Source organism: Bicyclus anynana, chromosome 2 (genome assembly GCF_947172395.1).
Source record: "Bicyclus anynana chromosome 2, ilBicAnyn1.1, whole genome shotgun sequence".
Lineage (NCBI taxonomy): Eukaryota > Metazoa > Arthropoda > Insecta > Lepidoptera > Nymphalidae > Bicyclus > Bicyclus anynana.
Window position 1 is genome coordinate 5,214,742 of NC_069084.1, and position 26,587 is coordinate 5,241,328.

The window sequence follows — 26,587 nt, forward strand, 5'->3', positions numbered from 1 at the left end:
GTAAAAATACAATCAGGTTAATTTTGCAAAAAAAAATGGCAAAACCCAAAACCCATTTGACAATACATGTTAACTTATTTAATTAATTAACAAAACCTGTAACCTAATGCTCGCGCATGTAAATCGTAGTTAGGTATGTAGATATTGAAAATTCCCAATCCATTGATCAAAAACATTAATTGCTTCCCCATACTAGATAAGAAATTGAATTACAATATTAGGCAATTACAAGATTATATCCAAACATGCAGATAAAGATAAAGGTAATATATATACCGATGCTGGATTTGCGGCATTATTTGACAAATCAAAGTTAGAGGTGAAAAGGTAAACATGAAGTTTGCCTTGGCTGTGATTTCTGCTGTGTTGGTGGGGTCCTTACTGGCGGCCGACCTTCCGGATGCTGCACCTTGCGACCCCACGCTGTGTTCTCTGCCACACTGCAGATGCACGGACACAACTGTTCCTGGAGGTTTTACAGCCGCTAACACACCTCAGGTATGCTAATATTACATTTTAATACTAGTGGTGCTTGTAAGGTACGCCTCCTTGAACTAGGTTATTTTAAACTAGCTGATGCCGCGCGGTTTCAACTGCGTGCTTTCCGATCCCTTAGGAATACGGGGATAATATATAGCCTAAAAAATCTATATAAGCATCAATGATACAAATTAGTATTACCTATTGACTATTTAATCGTAACCATTTGAGATTTTAATCGTAACCATCATGAATTAGGGCAAAAATACCCTAATTCATGATGGTTACGATTAAAATCTACAATGCCAAAATATTCATTGGAAATCAGGAACCGATCATAGATCAATATAATTCATAGATGATATCACTAATGCCCTTTAATGTTTTCCTATAACGTATAGCCCAGTCAAAATCGGCACATAAATCTCTAAATTCGCAAAACCTTCTCGATAAATGGGCTATCTGACACTAAAAGTTTTTTTCAAATCGGACCAGTAGTTCCTGAGTTTAGCGCGTTCAAGCAACAAACAAACAAAACTCTTCAGCTTTATTAGTATACATTTAGTAGAGAACTATCGAGTCAACCGTTATTGTTTCTAGATTCATTTATGAACTTTAAATTAGATAAGAATATTGGATTTGGAATACTCAGCTGAATGTTTGTATAAACTTGTATTTGGAATTCTAACACTTGTCTCAAAATCTACATAATATGGTTTTTTTGCTAAATAAGTAATATAATTACAACTTTTGTTTTAAAGTTGTATATTTAATAACAATATCGTACACAGCTCTTGTTTCAAAATACTCTTACCGCACGCTTTCTACCTCGAAACCGATTTAACGTATAAAAAAATTTAATAACTAAAGTTGTAGGGAATTCTATTTTCTACGATAGTGATAATATGTAGGTACAAATATCGAAAACCCCATGGGAATATTTGCAAAAAATCCATTTTTGTGACATATGTCCTCACATTTTAATAGACGTTCCCTATTTACCATTTTCTCGTTATATGTAAGTTATGAGACAAATTTTAGTATTCCGAAATACAAGTTTAAATACAAAAAAAAATATGCAGCTGGGTTCCGATATTCCGAGATGAACTTACTATGACTGGAACATAATTTCAGCTTTTTAAAGAAAGCTTCAACTTCCGAGTAGGTACATCTAAAGTAACTTTCGTTTGACTGTTGGATAGAGTCCTTTACAAGGCATAAACTCTCGAGACATTGTGAAATGTATGGGATGTTTTAATTTTGAATTTGACGATTACTTCAAGAGACTGAATTTTTTAATGTTTTTAATATACCTACCTAAATATAAAGGCATTTTAAACTATAGTCCTTGTCCCGTTTATAAATATTTATTTTTATGCAGTTTTGTCATTATTTATTTTTATTTTATTCAGGATAAAAAAATATTTACATCTAAATACAACCTTAAGGGTGCTTTTCCACCAGAGATGTGACGATGTGAAATTTACGCTACGAAAATATGTGACCGTTTCCACCAACACTAAGCTATGTAGCTGGCGAGGAAGATGCGCTATAAAGTTCGAGCTACGAGTATGCGATGTACCAATACCATGCATCCATAGCACGCATCCATAGCACGCATCCTGCACCAGATATGCTCCAATGAATATGATTGGTGGATATCAAACGCATCTATAGCAACGTAGCGTAGCATGTCTCTGGTGGAAAGGCATCCTAAGGATAGGGCATTAATATACAATGTTTTAAAATTTCATTTTAGTTCGTCATCCTCACCTTCGACGATGGAGTCAACGTCAACAACATGGTCCTGTACCGCAGCTTGCTGAGCAATCGTCGCAACTCCAACACCTGCCCCGCTGCGGCGACCTTCTTCGTGACCCACGAGTACACCGACTACACTCTGGTCAACGAGCTGTACAATGCTGGCCATGAAATCGCCCTCCACTCCATCACCCATCAAGTATCAGTCGATTATTGGAGGGAAGCCGACTACGCGACCATGATGAGAGAGTTTGCTGACCAAAGAAGTCAGATCGCCCACTTCGCGAATATCCCCGTTAACTCTGTCCACGGTAAATAAGATTTTTATTTTTTTTTATTCGTGGTTACTCATCATTGAGTTGTGATAGCCCAGTGGCTGTGACCTCTGCCTTCGATTCCGGCGTAGGTTCGAATACAGTCCGGGGCACCTCCAACTTTTCAATTATGTGCATTTTAAGAAATTAAATATCACGTGTCTCAACCGGTGAAGGAAAACATCGTGAGGAAACCTGTATACCAGAGAATTTTCTTAATTTTCTGCGTGTGTGAAGTCTGCCAATCCGCATTGGGCCAGCGTGGTGGTTTGACTAACCCTTCTCATTCTGAGAAGAGACTCGAGCTCAGCAGTGAGCCGAATATGGGTTGATGATGATGATATTAATACCCTGCCCGGTTCTTAGGATGCTTTTCCACCAGAGATGTGCTACACTACGAACGTGGATGCGTTTGCTACCTCGTTTGCTATGTCGCTCTTACCATTGGGCTATTGAGGCTCATTTTAGAATACTCGCACATAACATGTTTTACATTTCAGGTGTCCGATTGCCGTTCCTCCAAATGGCTGGAAATGCTTCCTTCCAAATGATGGCCAGTGCTGGACTTACTTACGACATAACTTGGCCCACCAACGATTATAGAGATCCCGGTCTATGGCCTTACACTCTCAACTTTAGATCGACTCAAGACTGTGTAATCCCACCTTGCCCAACTGCTTCGATTCCTGGTCCATGGGTCATTCCGATGAACAGCTGGACTGATCTGCAAGGCCTTCCCTGCGCTATGGTCGACACTTGCTTCCACCAGTAAGTAACTAATCTGCTATAATTACTAGTTGCATGATCATGATAGGTAATTTCAACTTTCTCATCATGATTATCAGCCGACACCGTTGCCAGACCATTGCTGGACTTAGGCCTCTTGTCGTGACGTGCATACACCTAGGTCTCCAGCCACCAACATTTAGCAGCTACCTTCAAGCCGGTTGAAGTGGTCAATTATCCATAAAATCCGACAATTGCTTTCAAATTTTTCAACTGAAAACCGGTACACACTAAAAAGTGAACACTTTTAAAAAGTTAGATTTTTTAAATTGCCCTTGTTTTCAACATCAACATCAACAACGACATTTATTTTCTTAATTTATATTGCTGAATTGACATTGAGGATTTTCTTGTAAAATTAAAACCATCATTACCGACCTAAGTATCCAACCAGGTCAATTCAATTGTCATTATGGGTTGCTAAATAGGTACTATAACTTCGACTCGTTGGTACAGTGGTTACATTTCGTAGCTTCGGATCACGAAGTCCTGGATACGCCCTGGGTCACTGGCTGTGGCATCACTGACTGTGACGTCACCCAGCTGAAAAACTCTGGTTATCACTTTTTACAATGAACGGCTAATTGCTGAGCTGTAAACTATTTCAGTTTGCTGTCACAGACAGTCATATATTATGTAAAATAGGATGCACTGTTTGTGACACTAAAACTTAATAAACGTATTTTCTTTCTTTCTTTCACATTAAGCCGATGGTCCTGGTCATCATCATTTATATTTGATAGTCCCCGTTACAATAGTAAACATCATCCATCATTGCAACATCATTACATTAGTAATAATCACGCTAAGCTCGCCTAATCGAATTGGAGCAACTTGGTATGTCTAAGCTCCATAATATCCCCCTCCTAAAAGGGAGGCCTGAGCCTTTAATAGGACCATAAATACAGGCTGATGATAAATTACGTTCTTATCAGCCCACACGGAGCAGATCAAGAAGGCTGGTTCAATTTCATCATGCAGAACTTCCAGAGGCATTATCTCGGAAACCGTTCGCCTTTCGGTTTCTACGTCCATGAGTGGTTCGTCCGCGTCAACCCTGGCCTAAGGTTCGCACTGGAGCGATTCTTAGACGTGGTCAACAACCTCAACGATGCGTTCATGGTAAGCATACATACTTTTATGACAATAATATAACATAGTACAAAAAATTTAAATTAAAGTATACTCGCACGAAGTATCAAAAAAAAGTAATCAGAAAATTAATATCATTGATCATTTGTTATATTTTAAGTGTCATTTCTATCGAAGGTAGGTTTTATTTTTTGACACAGTTATGAAGGTTTTTTTAGCGAGAAAGAAGGATTTTCGTTTCCTATGTCGTACTCTTTGGCTTGTCCTGGATGATCGTAAGTCATAAATTGGTTCTCGAAGAATATGCCCAACTTTAGCTAGTATCAATAAATCGTAACAATGTATCGTAATAAAATACTCTGTTGTCTGTCCTGCAAACAAGAAATGACTAGATACTAATCATCATAATTACTAACCTATATTCGGCTCAAGTTGAGCACGAGGACGAGTCTCCTCTTAGAATGATAGTCCACCACGCTAACCCAATGTGGATTGGCAGACTTCACACATGAAGAGAATTAAGAATGGTATGCAGGTTTACTCACGATGTTTTTCCTTCATCGTTAGAGACACGTGATAACAAAGGAGATGGTCCATTTCAGGTCTACTTTTGTACCCCGTATCATTAAAATTTAAAAGATACAAGGAGTTTATAAAAATCTAAATAAGTGAATAAATCTAATTAAATAAAAAGAAATAAATAAAATTAAAGCCCAAGTTTTTGAGATAAATCAAGATGGCGCCCTTAGAGCAACTATGACATGACAATTGAAACGACCAACGATGTCATGACAACTATGACATGACATTGAAAACGTCATCTTTCCGCCATTGTTACCCGTATTAGTGTTGCATTTCTTGGGAGAGAATGAATAATATTTCGAAAGAATTAAAGTAAATTCGTAGATTTGTATAATCAAAAATAGTTAAAAAAATATTATCTTTTATTTCCGCCAGGGTACAATGACTGATCCTGAGCTACTTACAATTTTGGACCATCTCCTTTATTAAATGCACACAATTGAAAAATTGGAAATGCATGTCCAGACCGGATTCGAACCTACACCATGCTAATCGAAGGCAGAGTACTAATACATGTACTTATTTCAGGTCAACGCTAAGGAAGTTACCGACTGGGTGCAGAATCCTGTGCCACTAAACGTGTACCGTCAGAGACCATGCCAGAACCGTTTACAGACCCAGTGCGGTGCCAATTTCTGCGGACCTCTGCGCGCTCCTACCGCAGATGTATGATACAATATTTTATTTTATTTATTACACGTTAACTATGGACTTCGTAAGAAGGCTCAGAGTCACACAGCGGGCGATGGAACGAGCTTTGTTAGGAGTGTCTCTGCGTGATCGAATCAGAAATGAGGAGATCCGCAGAAGAACCAAAGTCACCGACATAGCTCAACGAGTTGCGAAGCTGAAGTGGCAATGGGCGGGGCACATAGTTCGAAGAGCCGATGGCCGTTGGGGTCCCAAGGTGCTGGAATGGCGACCCCTAGTAAGCGCAATGTTGGTCGACCCCCCACCAGGTGGAATGACCACATCAAGCGAGTCGCAGGGATTCGCTGGATGCAGGTGGCTCAGTATCGTGATGTTTGGAAGTCCCTACAAAAGGCCTATGCCAGTGGACGTCCATCGGCTGATATGATGATGATGCTTACAGGTTAGAGTTTAATTTTGCAAAACTGCCGTAGCAACTCTCTTTGGGTACACACATCCACAGTCGTTTGTCGGTATATGTAAACTGGGAAGTTTATTACCCACGGACGTTTGTGTGGGTAATTTCCCACTTTTTGACGGCCTCCGTGGCACAGTTGTATGCCCGGTGGCTTTACAAGATAAAGGTTCGATCCCCGGCTGGGTCGATTGAGGTTTTCTTAATTGATCCAGGTCTGGCTAGTGGGAGGTTTCGGCCGTGGCTAGTTACCACCCTACCGACAAAGACGTGTACCGCCAAGCGATCTACGATACGATGTCGTATAGAAACCGAAAGGAATGTGGATTTCGTCCTACTCCTAACAAGTTAGCCCGCTTCTATCTTAGATTACTTCATCAATTACCATCAGGTGAAATTGTAGTCAAGGGCTAACTTGTAGAAGAAGAAAAATAAAACTCCGAAGCATTGAAAGTTAATAAATAGTGATATTCAATAATTGCGAATGATTCCCTCGGTTTTTAATATATTTTGCTTTGTTATACTTTACCATTTTACTAACAATTATTATATTTACAGAAAAACTACTACATGCAAGTGTGCAGTACTTGCCCGCGCGTCTACCCCTGGATTAACAACCCTCTTGGACTGTAAACATAAGATATACAGAAATTACTTATTTATGTTGATTTGTCAAATATTTAATTTATAAATAAATAAATCTTCCGAATTATAGAAATTGTTTGAAGAATTCTGAGTCATATTATTTTCCCCATAGGTTAGTAGGAAAGCAGCTCCATCTCCTAAGCTTATGTCTTTATAGATACTAATATTATAATGAGGTAAAGTTTGTAGGGGGTAATCTTTGGATCTGAACCGATTTTGAAAAAAATATTGTCGTACCTACCACAGATTAGATACTAGTTATTAACCACTTCTAAGTCTGAACACAGTCTTTATGACCAATTTGGAGGAGAAGTATATTCATTAAACTTATTGATGAAAATAGCAACGTCACTACAGTACCTCATTATCTATACTAATATTATAAAGCTGAAGAGTTTGTTTGTTTGTTTGATTGAACGCGCTAATCTCAGGAACTACTTGTCCGACTTGAAAAATTCTTTCATTTATGATGTTCTTTTATGAGCTTGGAATTATTTTAGACTTTCCCGTTATTCATTAGCATAAAACCAATGTTAGTGGATAATTGGCCAAAATTGAAGGTTCATTAGTTTTGAAGATTTTTTCAAAATTTCGAAAGTATTTATTTATAAATTACAAAACAATATGTTTGTGATCGTCACAACAAGCTTTATCGTTCGATATTTTTCACTCAATGCCTCTTGCAGTTTATATTTTTTTAATTTTCCATTTTCCCATAAAAGTATCCCCCATATTCTGAATCAATTCATCTTTTTACGCAATACCTCTTAGTTTGAGTCAGTAATTGAAATGTGTACCAGATTTAGTAAAACTTCACCTGGTCTCTAGTAGGTTCCGTTTTTTTTGGACATATTACGGAATCCTAAAAAAATTAAGCGTAAATCTTGTCAACAATCTACAATGACGTAGGTTACCGATTATCTAGTAGAACCACACAATAGGGGTTATCAATTAATTCATTAGAAGCAATTGTTTGATTGATAATAATAATCGAATGCTAAAAATAATAATGGAAACTTATTAACTTAGTGGAAAATAGTATTGTAGTCATCAATATCAGCCTGATATCAGCCAAATAAATGAATTCGTACGGTATACGTGTAAATAGTCACTTCCTTTAGCTAGTCGTACGACTAATCGTATGAATAAAAATAAATGAATTCGTATGGTTTACGTGTAATAATCGACACCAAGTGCCACGAGTCGCACGTGACAGTCACAAACGCCACTACAAGAAGCAAGAAGGGGCGACAAAAGTAGCTGAAGCGCGCGGCAGCTACTTGTGGCCGGTGGTCGACACTTGTGGTCGGTGGCTGCTACTTGTTTCACCCATACATGCAGTATCATAATCGCGCGAGTGGCGTGTTTCGGCGTTTTGTGTCAGCGTTTAGTGGCCGGTGCGGGCCACAAGAAGCGAGCAACGACGATTGTAGCATGTGGCGGCCACCGGCGTCACCTGTGTGCGGCGAGTCCTTATAAAATGTATGAAAACTACTGGAAATATGCCGGTAGCGGCGTTTTGTGGTTGTGGCCGGCGGCCCGTGTGCGGGAGCCCTAACACCTCAGACCAATTATTGTATAGAACCTGCCTCGCTAGACGTTACTTTTCTGTCAAACTATATGATCAACGATCTAATGCGATTATAAAAACTGTCTCTATAGAATCGATGTTAAATAGTTGTAATCGTGTTCTTCGGTTAAAGAGCTCCGTAAAAATACCTTTTTGTGTAATTGAATTGTGTAAAAAACGGGCAAAAACTTCTAGTTTAGTATAAGATATATACCAAATCTAAGCTCGTTTTCCTCAGAAAGTGACAGACAATTTTGTTCCTTACTATGAGTGCGATACAGGTCCTTCTATAATTGGTCTGAGCCTAACACATACATAAATTCTAGGTATGTATTTATATGTACAGTTTAACACTTTTTCGTTCCGTTACGACTCCTGCCAATTTCTACTGTAAAGTCCGCCTATCGGTCAATTATTCTCACGTTTCTGCTGCGCAAACGGCAGTGAAGACGTTTTAAAAGTCGAGCTGTCATGCACGCACCAATACACGTTCAGTCATAGTCGTGGGTGCTGCAAAAATGTGAGAATAATTGATCGTCAAAGGCGTGCGTAAGCTGCGAGTGTATAATTTGTATTAACAGTTATATTATTCAAGGTTCGTAAAAATTGAGTAACTTATTTTATTACAAAATCTTTTTAACAAAAAAATTTGATAGACTTCAAAGAAACATTACAAGTAAGTACTCAATAAAGCGAAAAAAAACATCGTACGATCCTTTCTATTGATCGGTTGGAAGGCGGTGCTATGCCAAATAGGCTCTTTAAGTTCATTTTGTCCTTTTGGCACCGCCTTATGACCGATTTGTGTGTCCTAGCATCGTAATCGCCACACTATGGGCAATATCGTTGACTTATTTCATTTACTTTGATTTTAACGCAAAACTACTCAACAATTTTTGTGAAATTTTAATGGGATCAATCTGGAAATATAGAAATCTGGAAAAAAATTGGTTCAGAAATAACAAAGTTATGAGGTAACAAACATGGAAAAACACACGTTGAATTGAGAACCTTTTTTGAAGTCGGTTAATAAAATATGATTCTCATCCACTAAACAAGTCCCGCGTAACCGCATTGGAGCAGCGTTGTGGGTCTAAACCCCATATCCTCTATCCTATGACCCTATGAGGAGGGAGGCTTGGCCCTGTAGTGGGCTGCTAAAATAAGCTGATAATCATGAAGCAGACCGATGAAAGTCGATCTGACTTGGGATCATAGATTACCTAACTGCTACCTAATCTATACCCTAGGCAATGTCACAGAACACACAATAGTGTAAGTAACGTGCTGTAAAAACCCCGTTAATAGATGCAGATCGATAGATTACTCATTAATCTTATCATTATTTCCTCGTATGTGATAATTGTTTTAAAAATAAGTAGATATTGAAACTCTTTGTGATCTACCTACCCATCTAGGTATCTCTGATAATGACAATGACGCCTAAAGTTACAAAAGTTAAGCTATAGCTTGGCAAGTTCGTTGATGACATGATATGCGGACGACGGGGGGAAAGGACTGCGCGGGTATGAAGTCGAGCGCGCAGGGCATCGCTATCGGGCGTGTTACGAACGAATTTGCCAAGCTTACGTGATCAAAATTTTGTGATACCCATAGTATAAAATAATTAGATAGCATTTTATTAAATTTAAAAAATTGTTTCGGAGAACAAATAAATGGTTCCTGTCATTGTCACCTGCATCTGAGAGTTAAAGAGTTAAAGAGTACTACCCTATGCCCGCCAACCTCCATTAAAACAGCATGGTGGATTTAAGCTCCATATCCTTCTTCATGAAGGAGGGCCTAACCCTGTAGCAGCCGATATAAATGGACTGGTGATAATCATTATATTAACAGATTCGGAATACAATAATTTATTGCTTTTTTCTGTCTTGTTATTTGTTTTTACTTATTTTGTGGTGTACAAATAAAGAATAAATAAATAAATAAATAAATAATAACCTACCTACTCAAAGGACACAAAGTACTGATTAGATACAATACCACATAAACTCAATTAACGATTTAATCAACGGATGTCGATATTGATTAGAATAATTAATAAATATCACATATTTCCTTTGTGTCCAGCATTTGCCGATCGAAGTACTAGGGCAATATGAGATCGGTGGTTGTGGTATTTTTAGTGGCAATATTTGCTCTCGCTTATGCCGAAGATGAACTACCCTTGGCAGAACCTTGTGACGCGGATTTATGCAAAGCTCCCGACTGCAGGTGCTCGAGTCAGGATATACCAGGAAATCTAGAACCTAGAAATACCCCACAGGTAATACTAATAACAAACATTTCATAGTTTATTAAGCTATCATAAAACTGAGGGCCTAGTAGCAATTTGAAGCTGTTACTACCGCGTTAACGTTACCGCGAATTTCTAAGGAATTGAAACAGCGCCATCTAGTTGCACTACTGCACAACTGTTTCAATTCCATATATATTCGCCTTTATGTTAACGCGATAGTAACAGTATAAAATATTGAAAACTCACACTAGGCACACTGTTCGAGGAAATGTCAAATGCAAGTTCTTGCGCGAATATGGTTCTGCTATGTAAGTTGGTACATATGATATTGAGCGATTTACCATGTTCTTTAACGAGCAGGGACTTCTTTTAGGCTTTTTTAGTAGAAAAGCTTTAAAGAATTCACGATAGAGTTAGATATATAGTTATTCTGTTACCGCCCGCACTGACGAGTTGGCCTCATAAGAATTCTTTGAATCATTCAGAGGGTAATTGAGCGAGTCGGTCGTCATGTCAGCGTGCGTATCAAAGATATGCAAGCGTATTAAGGATACAATCGCATTCGCAAAAGTTCTGTTTATTAGACAAACATGCTTGCCGCATTTAAAGAACGATAAGAACAATCTCATTTCATTCAAACAAAGAAAGCGCAAAGTTGTTTGATCCTCACAACGTGGCTTGACGACATCAAACAAAGTGTCGCTAGATACAGTCGGCAAAAACAGTGGTGTTTGAAAGTCTGTCTAATTTAATAATGATGATTAACAATTGGGAAAGTTTTTCGGAACATAACCTACTCGTTACTTTACGTTGACAACAGTTTATCTTTTACGTCGCACTCATCTCTGATAATATTAAAAATGTTTTTGGCTGGTGGGAGACTCCGACCGTGATTAGTTGCCACCCTACCGGCAACGACGTACCGAAAAGCGATTTAGCGTTCCGGTACGATGTCGTGTATAAATCGAAAAGAGTGTGGATTTCAATACTACACTTGGCAAGTTAACCCGAATTCGTCTTGGATTGCATCATCAGGTGAGATTGTTGCAAAGAGCTAATTTGAAAAGAATAAAAAAGTATGTTCTAAGTTCTAAGTTATAGTTGATTCATAAGAGACTAATTGTTAAGTTTTTATCCGAAAAATAACTAATACGACACCAAAAGCCTCGTCTAATAAAATTCAAAAGTAAACCATGTTTCATATTGAATTTATATACACTGTTTAATATTTTAAAGTTTGCGTTAAACCTTTTTTTTTCATTTCAGTTCGTCCTATTAACATTCGACGATGCGATCACCGAGCTCAACACACAGACCTACCGTTCAATAATCTATAGACGTACGAATGCAAACAAATGCCCCATTGGGGTCACTTTCTTCATGCACCACGAGTACACAGACTATATCATGGTCAACGAGCTATACAACCAAGGCTTCGAGATCGCCCTACACTCCATCTCACACAGAATACCGCAAGACTTCTGGCGATATGCCAGTTACGAGGAATTGATGCGCGAGATCGGAGATCAGAAACAACAAATTGCGTTTTTCGCAAATATTCCAGCTAACACAATACATGGTTAGTTTATTTTCGTTAGATTTATCAAGTGTAACAAAAAGAAAGTGTGCGTCTCGGAACGCTCGACCGATCTAATAACTAACTGCCGTACGCGTGAAAGAAAGAGAAGCCAGACAGAGTGTTCGTGAAGTAATGCGTTACGTTACGCAGCGGTTCACACCACCATAGGAAGTTATCACTTCCAGAACAAAACGCGTAACAAGAAGTGAGATTTGACATGAGAATTTTTTTATATAAAAAAAAATTAAATACGTCCTAGGACAATAAGTTCTTGACTTGTAACTGATTTGTATTGACTCTGTTTATTTTAGGAGTCCGCAGTCCATTTTTGCAAATGAGTGGAAACAATACTTTTAAAATGATGCAAAGTGCGGGTATCACGTACGATTCGTCCTGGCCAACTACTAGATTCACCGATCCGGGTATGTGGCCTTATACCCTGGACTTTGAATCTACGCAAGATTGCGTCGTCGGGCCTTGTCCTACCGCAAGTATTCCCGGACCTTGGGTGATCCCTATGATTACTTGGACGGATTTAGGGGGATTCCCCTGCTCTATGGTCGATGCCTGTTTCCATACGTAAGTATTGATACAGTAGGTATTTTTGAATATTCACTTAAAAACTGGCCAATTTTGCTTTGACAGTTTTAGAATTATTGGTAAAGAAAATTATACCTAAAGGTCTTTAAATATAGTCCAATATTCAATATCCCAAATTCAGAGCAAATTCAATCTTAATGATTGAGTTTAAGGTTGAAAGTTAAGATTTTTTTAGACCGGATACCGAAGATGAATGGTTCCAGTTCTTTTTCAAGAACTTCCAAAAGCACTACTTCGGCAACCGCGCACCCTTCGGGTTTTACATCCACGAGGCGTTCATCAGGCCTAGGCCACATGTGTGGAGAGCTATTGAACGGTTTCTTGATGTCCTCAACAACATTAATGACGTATTTATGGTGAGTTTATGACACGTGACAGCCAGATAGCTTCGTTATAAAAGTTTCATGTCACCCATGCATAGCTACCATATCTGTACTAATATTAAAAAGCTTAAGAGTTTGTTTCTTTGTTGGGTTAAACGCGCTAATCTCAAGAACTACTGGTCCGATTTGAAAAATTATTTCAGTGTTAGACAGCCTATTTATCGAGGAAGGCTAAAGGCTATATATTATCCCCGTATTCCTACGGGAACAGAAACCACGCGGGTGAAACCGCGCGGCGTCAGCTAGTGGGTAAATAAGGTAGGCAACTGTGGAATTTTGACCATAGTATTTTTTTACAATGAGAAATCTTATTCTAGTCGCCAACACATCGTTCGTGACATCACATCGCCTTGCTAAAGATGTAAACTTTGTGGCTTACTCTGCTTATTTATGGTAGGTGCTTGGGCTTTAGAAAATATGATGCAATTTATTTTAATTCTTAGGGTAGGTATTCTTTGTACTACTTTCATCGATAAGAATAATGAAGTCATCACACATGTTTTAATATGAATTACTGATAATATTTGATTAATATCTACAATACCAGGTAACGAATTAGTCCACTCCAACGGCCTCATACTATTAGATATGTTAACAACAAAATCGCCGCAAAAAATTACTCGATTAACGTGGCGAGTGTTCTCCGAGGCGCGTAACACTGTCGACCGGGCTGCTACTGAGTAGCCCAGGACCTCAAAACTTTTTTGAACTGCTTCAAATCACGTCAAGATGTTTTTCGACTATTTCTAAGATATTTTTATCTCAAATTAAAAAGATTATAGATTATATAACGGTGGAACGGTATAGGCGATAGTCAATTGGTTGCTTGCGTAACTGCACTAGCCAATGGGATGAAGTTGAACTTCATTAACAAACAGAATAATATTGATTGTAATTTTAGGTGAACGCGAACGAAGTAATAGATTGGGTAAAGAATCCAATTCCAGTCAACGAATATGTTAAGAAGGACTGCAGACGCACCACCCCAGCAGCGTGCCGCCCTACGATCTGTCCAGGTCTCTTCAGCGCAGACACAGAGGTACGCTTCTTTGAGTTTTTAAATTAGACTAGCGAACGACCCCAACTTAGTCCGCCCTCTCGTAAAATTCCACGGACGGAAACTGAAAGGGGTGTGGATTTTCAACCTCCTCCTATCAATTCAGCCCGCTTCCATCTTAGATTGCATCAACACTTACCATCGTGAGATTGTAGTCAAGGGCTAACTTGTAAATAAAAAAATCATTCCTTCAAATTAATTTAAGGCAGGGTTTCTAAAAGAGGGGTAACGCGAACCCTCTTTTGGAAACCAGTTCGCCATTTGACGGCAGGGGGTTCGCGACAAAATTTACGTAATGGTGGCTTGATAACTGAAACCGAGTCAGAATTAAGGTTAAAATTTTTCATAATTACTCCTAATATAGAATCCATTTGTGACAAGAAACAAGCACACCCATCACCCATCATCATCATCATCATTATTATAAAGACATTTCTTTTGGTACTTTATGTGTTACCTTTTATTCAAGTAAAAACCTTATTTTCTTCAACAGTCTAATCAATTATTTTCTTGCTAATGAACCCCTGCCCTAGTAAGGGGTTGGTTGTCACTTGGAAATTTTAAGAGGGGTTCGTGGAGCCGAAAGTTTGAGAAACCCTGATTAAAAGATTATATTTCTATTTGAACTAGTCACAGTTATTTTTAACAGAAAAAATCAGTTACAAATATATAAGTAAAATATAAGTTGGATGCGAATGTAAAGAGACGTTCGTTACAATAACTATTAAAAGGAAATAAGCTAACTATTAAAAGTAAATTAAAATTATCTTTTAATATAGTATTATGAAAATTTGCCTTTTTTTCAGAAACGATACTATATGCGAGTCTGCAGCAGGTGCCCTCGAAGTTACCCGTGGGTGAATAATCCACTCGGACTGTGAATCAATACTTACGAACGACTATGAAATACGAATGAATGTAATTAAAATATATATTTTTTTAAAAATCCAAAAATATCTCTAGTTCAAAACACACCAAAATAACTTATATTGGAGCAAAGTTAATAATCCCATATTCCTAATCACGGATTAAGATTTAAACTTCAATAGTCTCATAAAGTAAAGTAGACCTTATCACAATTGTTTAAAGTTCACTTGATCAGGTTTAAATCCTAATCCATGTTTATAAATAAGGCAGTTAGGTTAGTATGGCGAAGGCGGCAAAAGTAATAGATGATCGCAAAAACTAAAATACGATGTAAAAGGCTGTAGAGGTTCATGATTTGAATCGTACGAGATACGTAGTAGACAGGCTGATCGAAATACAGTTCTATAGCTTCGCAAGTTCGTTGATGACACCCCCATGATATGCGGGCGACGGGGGGAAAGGACTGCGCGGATTAAAGTCGAGCTCGCGGGGCATCGCTACCCCTCCCGGCCCTCGCGGACTATGTTATGAACGAATTTTCCAAGCTATAGACGGTAGATGTAAGCACAAAGTACTTCCCCGAACGAGCTAACACAACGATATGTAACTCTACTACTAAAAACAATCGGTGAAAATGGAAAAAAAACGGATCTTCTAATAATATTTTCATAGCTAGACGAAGTTTTATATTGTTTATAAGCGTTACGTGTATTTGCATCATCATCATATTCATATCAGACAATGGACGTCCACTGCAAAACATAAGCCTTCTATTGGGACATCCAAACATCACGATCCTGAGCTGCCTGTATCCAGCGACTCGCTGCGACTCGCTTAATGTCGTCAGTCCACCTGGTGACGGGTCGACCAACACTGCGCTTTCTAGTGCGGGGTCGCCAGCACCTAGGGACCCCAACGTCCATTGGCAACTACACAGCAACATTACATTTATATTACAAATACACAACAAAAAATAAACACAAAAAAGTAATTTATTAAAACTCAACAAAGTTCAATACCATGCAGGCACCATCAGAACTATAAAACATCTATAAATTAATATAATATAAATGAAAAACACTTTGATTCCTTTATGATACATTTATTGTATGCCTTTTACATCAAATAGTAACTATTCCATATCCAAAAATGATTAAGCTATTACATTTATTAGGTGTTGACAATATCGCACTATGGACGTGCATTATTCGTACCGTGACTTTCAACTATTTAAATTATTTTAACGATTTATTTTGAAGGTCATAGCGCACATCCACTTGAAAAAGAATCGATATCTGATACTCGGGTCGTTTATGACTCTCTGTATGAAACTCCTTACTGCAACGAGCACTAGTCGAAATGGAATGCAATCCCCTAACCTCGCCATCATTCAGCTTTGACGCTATATTACTACCACACCGGAATCGACATATCGGAGCTGCTGCTCTTTCATTGCGATGGGGCGAAAGAGACAGCTATATTTATGATTGCACTGCTATTGGTCGACAATATGTATTCTTTACTTACAAGATACGTCAATGCATCCTAATTCCTAGGCCGACGACGAGGCGATGTGTAAGGCTACATTGATACAATGCAAGTGATACATTAACGATCCCTTCTTCTTCTTCTTCTTCTTCCCTGGAAGAAGAAGACGATCCTTATCCAAGTTGATATGACGTGCCATGACTCTTGTTTGACTTGATGCATTATGCCGATTGCACACGTTTATATTCTTATCTAAATAACATTAACATTTGGTATGAACCTCTCTTGAGTCGATGGAAATCATTTAATATCTAATATTATAATTATTATATTAATAATTTAAAATGGACAAAATGCGATATTAATTTTAAAAACGAATTAATTACATATGTGGAAAGCGTTAGCTGTTTTTTATCTTTTTGTAATATTATAGGTAAATTATAATTGAATTCATTTTAGATAATTATATTAATGGTACGACTTGGGTATTTAAAATTTGTAGTTACATTAGTTGATTATTTTAAAATAAGGATTATCAGAATCAGGGTTATCAGTACTATAATAAGATAGTAAAATTCATCAACAATGTGCTGATGTGATAAAAAAGTGTATTTCGAATACAAGATACAGTTAGGCGCCATAATAGTACCTCGGGGAACACTCTGTGCTTTTGACAACACAGTAACTTATTGCACAGACGGCACCCAATGATAGATAGCTTTAATTAAAGTTAATGCACGATATACAACAACTATTCACTATGGAGTATTTACAACGGTTAAACCTACGGAAAACTATAGATATGGAAAGAATTTTGAAATTACGAAATACTAAATGTTTCCAGTGGGGTTAAGTTCTTAGAATGTATAAAGCTATCACAATCTAATTTAATAAATTACTAGCTTAATCCGATTATGTTTATTTACAATCAACAAATGACACTAAAACTAATCGAGCTTACTCCTCCCTTACGAGTAAAATCGTCGAAGCTGGTTAAAAAGATTTCGTTTCTGAGGTAGAACGTAAAAATAACTTAACTCTAATAAGTACATTAAGTACACAGTGACTATTTACAATCGATGATACAGTGCGTTAGAGAATAAAGTAATATATTGCCAAGAATTTATTCAGAATTCTTAACTTCACATTAAAGTTGCTAATAAGTCAAGGCAGGAAATTTTAAGTTACTGCTTATTTCAAGTCAAACAAAATAATAAAGTAAAACAAAGAAAAATTTGAGAAAAACGACCATTGGCAAAATATTACACTTTCTACTATTTCAATCAATTAGAATGAGTTTCATCGTTCTTTTTGTACTGATAAATAAAATAACCTAATAACGAAAATGGTATTTACAAATTTGCTTGTAATATTTACATTAAAGTAAAATAAATTAGTTGGTAATACTGTAAAATTTTTTAAAGCTTACAATCAGAGAAACATACTTAAAAATATAAGTAACTAAACATATCAGTCCGTATTTTGTAATTGGTGAGTCGCATGAAGCATTTATATTTGAGGAAATCGTGTAAGTACTTCATAAACAATTAACACTTTTAATGAATATACGTTAACATTGCCATCAGTTAATATTAATTAAAATGAATCATTAATTAGATGAGTTACTTTTTTAAGCATTATGATTATTAAGTACATCGATACCTTTTCATGTTTGAAACTGTACTTAATACTTTACTCCGTACCATTAAAAGTTCTTACTGATATAAATACAATATCATTAAGAACATTTGAATTTAATTCTTTTGAAAAATAACCTTGTGTTTTTTCATAAAATCAATCTTCTGATAAAATACAAATTGTGGTAATTTTAAATCAAACATATAACTTCACGTAAATCATTTACAAAAAATGTTCATCTTTATAATCAATAAAATCATTCATCCCTTTACTGCACGTGTGTTAAATTAACAGGTAAAAACAAAGTCTTTTTCAATTGCACACGTGGTGATCACGTTTGGATCTACATATTTCGCAATGCACCCGACAACACCAAACGAATCGGCATCTGCATTTCTCTTCATGGTCCCGCACTCGGGTCTGGTACCCGCGACCGCAGCAAAGCAATCGACACCCGTCCAAACCAGCCGACGTCCTATTACAAGTTCTGCCTCGCGTGCCTAATATCCCTAACCTAGAAAAAAAATACTAATTTATAAAATTTATTGAAATATATCAACAATTTAACAAAAGCATCGCGCCATTGACATAAATGTTGAAGAGTCACCATCTCCTTACCCTTATCCCACTCAAAAAAATCGGAAAAATATGTGAATCTTTTCCATTCGTCTCTATTACTCGTCAACTCATCATTCACTCCTTTTACACACATGTCCTCTTTCACACAATCCAACCATCTCTTCTTTGGCCTTCCTCTCCTCTTATGTCCGTCCATGTTGAAGAGTCAACAAACAAATTAAGCTAATGTGAAATTGCTTTTGTTAATTTTACTTTCATGCAGTTCAATACTGATTTCTACTTACTCGTCGTTCGGTTCACAGTAATCGGGAGAGTCCTCGAGATAGACTAGATCGGTTTTGTTCGGTTTCTTTATATCAGGATGCAGCGGTCGCAGTTTTCTTATATTCTTGCCTCTCTTCCTCTCTACAACCTGAAAATTAATAATTTAAACTCTTAGTAAACATTTTTACTTTAACAACTGCTTTTATGCCAAGAATATTTTTAATTGGATTTTTACTAAAAAGACTAACATAACACTCGTTCTTGTCACTTTATGTTAATATCCTGAGCTAAAGCAATAATAAGATTCACTTCGCAGAGTTCAGTTCTGCGCAGATAAAAGGCAATTGGACAATCTCTGCCATCTATGTATACTCTCTACTATATTTTTATTCTCCTGGGTTAATTTTTTCCCTAAGAAAATAAATACCATCCCGTTGCTAGCCAGGCAACACTGATTCTGCATTTCCTCATGCTGAACTACCTTGAATCTTTTTCCTGGCTGTTCTCTTTTTTCTACCTCCAAATCATAATAACTTGGAGCATCTTGGCCTACTTTCTTTAGTATTAGTTCATTCTTTCTTTCTGTCCGGTCTGTTTCTTTTATTTCTCCAAATCGTTTAGACTCTGAGCATTTCAGCGTACTTACTTTGTTTTCTTGTGACAATATCTATATACGTAATATGACATAGTAACCTTAACATGAGAGGCGCCCTCGTATCTGGTGCTCAGCACGTCGCCCACCAGCCGCAGCTGCGGCAGGCGGCGCCAGCACACGCGCACGGAGCACGAGCCCGACATGCCGTGGCATTTGCACACGCGCTGCATCCTGCCGCGGACTGCCTGCAACGTACACAAACACTTGCCAATACTACATTTTTATTTTTTTACTAGCCGACGCCCGCGACTTCGTCCGCGTGAAACTCGATGTAAACTTTCAAGTACCCCTATCCTACCCCTACCCTACCTCTACCCTACCCATACCCTACCCCTAGCCTACCCCTACCCCTACCCTACTCCTACCTACCCCTACCCTACTTTTCTGGTTGATTTTTTACACCTTGTGTCCGAAAAACCCAAATATTTTACGGAGCCCTATTTTTTTTCAAAATAAAATGTAGCCTATGTTACTTGTGGATAATGTAGCTTGCGAATGGTGACAGAATTTTTAAAATCGGTCCACTAGTTTTTGAGCCTATTCATTACAATCAAACAAACAAACAAACAAACATACAAACAAAGTTTTCCTCTTTATAATATTAGTATAGATAGTATAGAAAAAGAATATTTGCCATATCTTTTTTTTTAAATATGACTCATTCCCCTCCAACTAGTCCGGAACGATTGTATTAGGAGTGGACACGACAATAGACCTACGGGGCGGGGAGTGAACAACCACCCCTCGGTGATGAGTCGACCGCTCTTACTGGTACCGTTGAACTATTGAGGCTCTAATCTAACATTACTTCGTTACACTGAAATAATAACTTGGCTTTCTATTGTTGAAAGAATAATGTTCATGATATATCATAATAAAATCGTCACGATGCGCTCTTTAATTTGATACCCATATTGCAGTTTAATACCCATTTTTTTCACCTCGACTCTATAGGGTCTCATAGTCGTCGTTTTTTAATTTCACCTATCTAAGAACACTCGAGTTATCAACACGAATCTAAATAAATTAAATACATATAAGTATATAAGTAATAAAGAATATATTACTTACATACAACATACGTGCACATAGCCCTTCTAGGCAGTCGGTAAAAAACAAATGTGATTAGTAGCGCCATCTCTCGTGTCAAACTTGCTTTACTTCACAAGCTCCTACTAGTTAGTTCTTAATTATGCCGTAAAAAGATTAAATCGGCGCTGGGCTTACTCGTATTGTTTCGTAATTTAGTAGTGTTACTACAGATGGCGCTTTAAAACTTAACGACATGTCATTTCGATTACACTTTCCGTAACTCATTCACCAACTTACTCCCCAAATCAAGCGTGCGTAAAGAAGTTCAAATCAAACTGCCTTCAAATATGCCTGGACCACCATTTTTAAATTACGTAGCAAACCAGACACGAATATGCTTGTAGCTGGCAGCTTGTTGTACACAAGCTCCTTATGGAGCATGATTTTGATTCTAAAGGGCACTATTAACGATTTATAAATTAAATGATTCTAACGACGACTATTTTACGTATACTGCACCCGTAGTAAGAAGTAATTTGTAAGCTTCTTTCGTAAGTGTGACAATTTCCGAACGTAGGGATTCCAAGCCTTGAAAAGCAAATCCGCACTGCAAAGCACCGATATTGATATAATTCCACCAGGTGGACTAATACTATTCAACAGTAAACAAAAATAGCACGACTTACTCTGCGGCCAGCTTCATTGTTATGTAAGTTCATGAGACCTTCATCATTATCCTTGTCTTCTTTAGCATCTACAAAGTCACGACTGAACTTTTCTCCATATCTTATATCCTGAAATTAATGTTTGAAATTACGCATTACGTTCATCAGTTAAATCAAATCAAATTAAAACACATTTAATTCAATTATGCGTAGTTTACAAGCACTTTTGAAGTCACGTTATGATATGTCATGAATGATAATTACCAAGGGTATTTCAGGTTTTTCTTTCAAGACATTGTAAATAACAACTTTTTTGGTGATGATGGTGGTGTTACGCTCGAGTGTCTCTTAAAGCACATTAAACTGCCACTCCCAATCATTATTTACAAACGTCTGATACGAAGCCAGACATCAAATAGACCCATAAGTCTGCATAGAAACATCATGGGTTGCTAAACCACTACTTAATCAAGAAAAGGCTGGTACTTAATCATTCGTATAATGATGATGATGACCATAATAATTTACCTCAGAACAACCACCCCACTGCCAATGCCGCGGCGTTCGCTTTCTAACACGAGCGTCACAGGAACACTCGTTTAGTTCGCCCCGACTGCACGCGCGAGCAACTGTGTGAGCCAATGCTGCTGCTGACAGAGCGTGGACGAATGCAGACTCGCGAGATTCTGTAACACACGAAGAATATAACTCACTACAAACTGTTATTAACTAGCGTCGTTTGTCCGCCCACGATCTCGTTAATTAAGGTTTTTTGAAAATTCCGTTCTTAGCGGACGTCTCCTAACAATAAACTATACCTACTGCTGCTGCAGCAGCCAAATTTTGTCTTTGTACGTCAAGTGGTTATCGACGTTGCGTGATGAGTGACTTTTCGCTTTTATACTATAAATAAAGATAAAGATAAACACTACCCTAGACACAAATATTGTAATTAGGGGAAGGCCGCATAAATAGATTTCGACATGACAGCACATTTCTGTCTTAAAGCTAAAGGAGCGTTTACTAAAAAATACAATCTTAATTAGCTGTAAAACTGTCAAACGCTTTTTTATATCCAAAGTAAATAGACTTCGACATACCTAATATTCTAGTATTAAAATTTGAGCTCCAAAAAAAAAAAAAAAATAGTTCACTGACCGACTGTATTTGGAATACCCAAAAACAAAGATCCGTACAATGTCGAAATTGGGTGGCAAATAAGCTAACTTCCGTGATTATGTATAAAGCACTATGGGTCAAACAACACTGGTCATGCTACCAGTGGGATACGTTAAACAAACTGAGCAACTCCGTCAACAAGTACACACGTGATCCCAGTAATCGACATTTGAAAATAAACAAGATACATGAAGAGAAGAAATTCCTTGAACACAATCTTGAAGTGGGCTATCCCATATGTCTGACACGAAACATAGTTCATAAGGCGCCTTTAAAACAAACAACTGACTTTAGTGATTGCATTGATCAGTTGTTTAAAGTTTCACACTTTTTGCTTAAAATATAACAATGGTCTCAGAGTCTGTAAAATAAAAACTGGAAGATTCTTAGCTCATGCTTCTACCATAGCTAAGACAACCATGAAATATATTGGTGGGTTTGGAAGGTTTCAAGGGTCACGTAGGTCTGGATTATTATACCAGGCTCTCATTATAATCAAACATATGACATCTAAATAAAGCAATTAAAAATAATATCGTTTAGAATCTATGTGTAAAACAATCAACTAAAATGAAATTATAGCTAGCGTCGGATGTTTATATCACATCATACTTTGACATGATAACAATGGATTACATATTGTTTAGATCAATTTATTTGGATACCTGGCGTAGACAGGTGGTGGGCTTAGTTTACATTTTAATTATTTACAAATGTATAATTTTTGCATTGTTCAAAACCTGCATGTTCTAATCATAACATTTTGTTTAATTCTTTTAGATGTTTTCATGTTTCTAAATAGCGTAAGAAAACCAAGTTTGTTTTAATACGTCTTCAACTGAATTTTGAATTTGAATTCCTTGAAAATACTAGCCTACATTGAAAACAACTTAAGTGCTAATAGTTCTTACAATAGCATCGGTACGCACGTTAACATGCTCGTCAAGTCCAAAATTAGGCTTACTTGCATTCAGATTGGTATATAAACAGCTATGACGAACGAGACTGTTCAGAGAGTTCGCCAACATCAAAGGGCATGTGGCGTTCACTTAACACCATCCTTTGAACTGGGATCACCGTTGAGGTGAGGATTGCAAGCGATAATTGTTTAAGTATTTACGGCTCGCTTTGAATATGTATAATGTGAGCGGAAATTTTAAATTTTATGGCTCGCAATTGCAAAGCTTATAACTCTGTTTACCGTTAATCGTTAATTTTGTACTTTCGGTTTATTTGTAACTGTTCAAGTGTAACAAGAGAGACTGAATTGAATTTGAATTTGCCTTTGACGAAAATCTAAGTTGAAATGAAATACTACTTACTAAATTTTAGCACTCCGCCGAATATATCAGTGGAATTGTCGACGGTACTACAGTTCCAACGGCTATTCCGAAATTGATGCTGACATTCATCAATTGCCTGTTGCGCTCCTGTTTGTATCACCTGATACAAAAAAATCAAAAATATATATAATGAAACTCAATTACATCTTTATGTATAAACTAGCTGACACCGCGCGGTTTTACCCGCGTGGTTCCCATTCCCGTGGGAATACGGGGATAATATATAGCCTATAGCCTTCCTCGATAAATGGGCTATCTAACACTGAAAGAATTTTTCAAATCGGACCAGTAGTTCCTGAGATTAGCGCGTTCAATCAAACAAACAAACAAACAAACAAACTCTTCAGCATTATAATATTAGTATAGATAAATAAACGTAATGGTATATCTACTCATATTGATATAAGTAAATCGTAACGACACCTAATCAGTAAGTTAAATATTTTCTGGCAGCATATCTTTTATTTTTTAGACAAATTCACAAGCGTCTACTAGTTAACTTCTTGTCTTAATACAAATAAAATAGGTTAGTGTTATGCAAATTTTAATACACTTTTTTTAGATATATGCTTTATATCATTGTATCGAAGATCAACGTCCTGACGTATTAATATTTGGCTAAGAGATGCGGGTTCTCTAAATATGATCAAGAGGCCCCTGATTCAATTTCCGATCATCAATTTAGTACTTAGGGGAAAGAAAGTTAATCTAGGGCATTGTATACGTCCTAATAATCATGTACAGAAACATTTTAGATGAGTTCATTTTAAACTTGTACTAGATCAAATGATCATATACTACAAGTATGAAATTATCCATTATTTTACGTTCACTTGACTGTAATTAATGTAATAAGTAGAGACAGGAAAAGATAAACAGACAGTAATAATAACTAATCTAAACTAAAATGGTAAAACAAATAAATTCTTTGTCTTTATAACCAATACAATGTAAAGATGTAAACTGAAGCTGAACTAGAATACAAATTATTGTTAATCTGTATTCGATTACTCAATTAATGTAAAATCGAAACGAATATTCCATTAAGAGCATAATGTACATTGGAATTTTATCTCGTTTGCCATCTTGAATAAAAATCTTCTTGTACATAAAGATTTTATTTCAAGAGCGTCATTTCAGTTAATTGCTATTTGATGAGCCGTTTCGATTTTTACTGTTTTAAATTTACTTTTTACATTTGTTACTTTTATATGTAAATGTACTTTTAATAAAGCTTTAAATGAGATAATTATTTCAGAGAATATGTTTTCGAATGCAATGTTAAAACATTTTTTTAACTTAAGTCAACCAATTTAATTAGCGAAATTCAATCGTCATATTTTAAATTGTTTTTCATATGACGCCGATCGACTTCAATTTATAAGTTAGTTTATAAGTTAATGGAAGTTTTTCAATAAAAGATAAATCAGCTCACCTGTACCATTTTATCAGAAAGCATACATAATTGCTTTTGTCGTTCGACGAGATACTCTAATCTATGGCAGCTTTCTTTGTGCAGTATTGTAAAGGTTTCCACAGAGGTGTTAGACGATTGTACAGGCCTATTCGGTGCTGCTAAATTCCTGGAACAAACGAAAAAAATATTAAGTCTCTTGCATTAAATAGAGCCCTCAGAAGCCTACAAAGGTACTATACGAGCAGTTTTATGTAACTTATAAAGTCACTTTAATATAAATAGCATTACAAACCTGATTCTACAAGAAGACAGTAATCAGCATTATTATTTCAATTAAGGTAAACCAAATACGAAACCGTAATAAAGAGAAATTAAAATAAACATAATTTGCATAGTAAATGATGAGATGAGATACCTCCATAAGTGGAATGTATCTTGTTATACTTGAATGAAAGCAAACACCCATCCCGGCTCTCGGCAAATATGGGAGACAGGATAATTGTTAGTGAAATAAACATAGCTAATTTGCTTGCTCTGAAATTCCACCCACCTCAAGAACCGAGAACGAGTTCCATACTATAAATAACAATGTTAAACATCATCGTCTGACAATTCAAATGAAGTGAGCTTAGTGAGAGCACCCTCGTAAACAATGCATGTAAGCTAAGGTAATTAGTCTCGAGACGTCCGCTCCGTACGAACTCTGGCACTCGAGTGCGAAATGCCACTCGAAGAAAACAAAACTCGCTATTACCTACCCTCCGCTTTTGTTCTTTAAAAAAATTCTCTATTCAAACCGGCCAATGGGAACGGGCGCGCCACAGTACGTTGATTGGCCGACGACCTCCCTTGAGTGCAAGTGGAAATAAAAAGTGCTCGGGTAAATGAGGCGCGCTGTCTCTTTTTGTCTTTGGCAGGACGCGTATGTATATTCCGCTCGGTTTTTCGTTTTAATTGCAAACATGAGAGGATGTGTAAAGGGTTGTAAGACCTTGAGTGCCGCACGTGCAGAGACTGCGGCATCGGGGAAGCGCATTCAACTTGTTTATGGGGGGAAGGGATCTTGTTTATGTCATCCATGTTGTCAGATGGGGGTTACAGCGTAATATTGCTGTGTGACTACCTAGTTAGCTCGCCGACATTCATTATGTGGGTCACTTAAAATGAGTACTTACAGTATACATACACAGTACTCAAATTGTTAAGTATTTTTTATAATATAAATGACAGACACACGAATAAAATT

General features: G+C 37.0%; 3 protein-coding genes across 3 annotated transcripts; 2 read left to right on the forward strand and 1 right to left on the reverse strand.

Annotated features, from left to right (window-relative positions):
• The first annotated feature begins 333 nt into the window (after positions 1-333).
• Positions 334-6,753, forward strand: LOC128198652 (chitin deacetylase 8-like). Its single transcript, XM_052885010.1, has 6 exons — positions 334-498; positions 2,240-2,552; positions 3,056-3,323; positions 4,277-4,463; positions 5,544-5,681; positions 6,679-6,753. The coding sequence occupies exons 1-6, from the start codon at positions 334-336 to the stop codon at positions 6,751-6,753; spliced, it is 1,146 nt and encodes a 381-aa protein (XP_052740970.1).
• A 3,694-nt stretch (positions 6,754-10,447) lies between these two features.
• On the forward strand, positions 10,448-15,095 carry LOC112045383 (chitin deacetylase 8-like). Its single transcript, XM_024081543.2, has 6 exons — positions 10,448-10,622; positions 11,862-12,174; positions 12,486-12,753; positions 12,950-13,130; positions 14,059-14,196; positions 15,021-15,095. The coding sequence occupies exons 1-6, from the start codon at positions 10,455-10,457 to the stop codon at positions 15,093-15,095; spliced, it is 1,143 nt and encodes a 380-aa protein (XP_023937311.2). The 5' UTR covers positions 10,448-10,454.
• A 1,067-nt stretch (positions 15,096-16,162) lies between these two features.
• On the reverse strand, positions 16,163-26,046 carry LOC112045375 (protein wingless). Its single transcript, XM_024081530.2, has 8 exons — positions 25,892-26,046; positions 25,360-25,507; positions 23,904-24,024; positions 21,931-22,088; positions 21,424-21,531; positions 19,744-19,890; positions 19,071-19,198; positions 16,163-18,721 (listed from the first exon to the last, which is right to left on the reverse strand). The coding sequence occupies exons 2-8, from the start codon at positions 25,381-25,383 to the stop codon at positions 18,520-18,522; spliced, it is 888 nt and encodes a 295-aa protein (XP_023937298.1). The 5' UTR covers positions 25,384-25,507; positions 25,892-26,046; the 3' UTR covers positions 16,163-18,519.
• Positions 26,047-26,587: the final 541 nt, after the last annotated feature.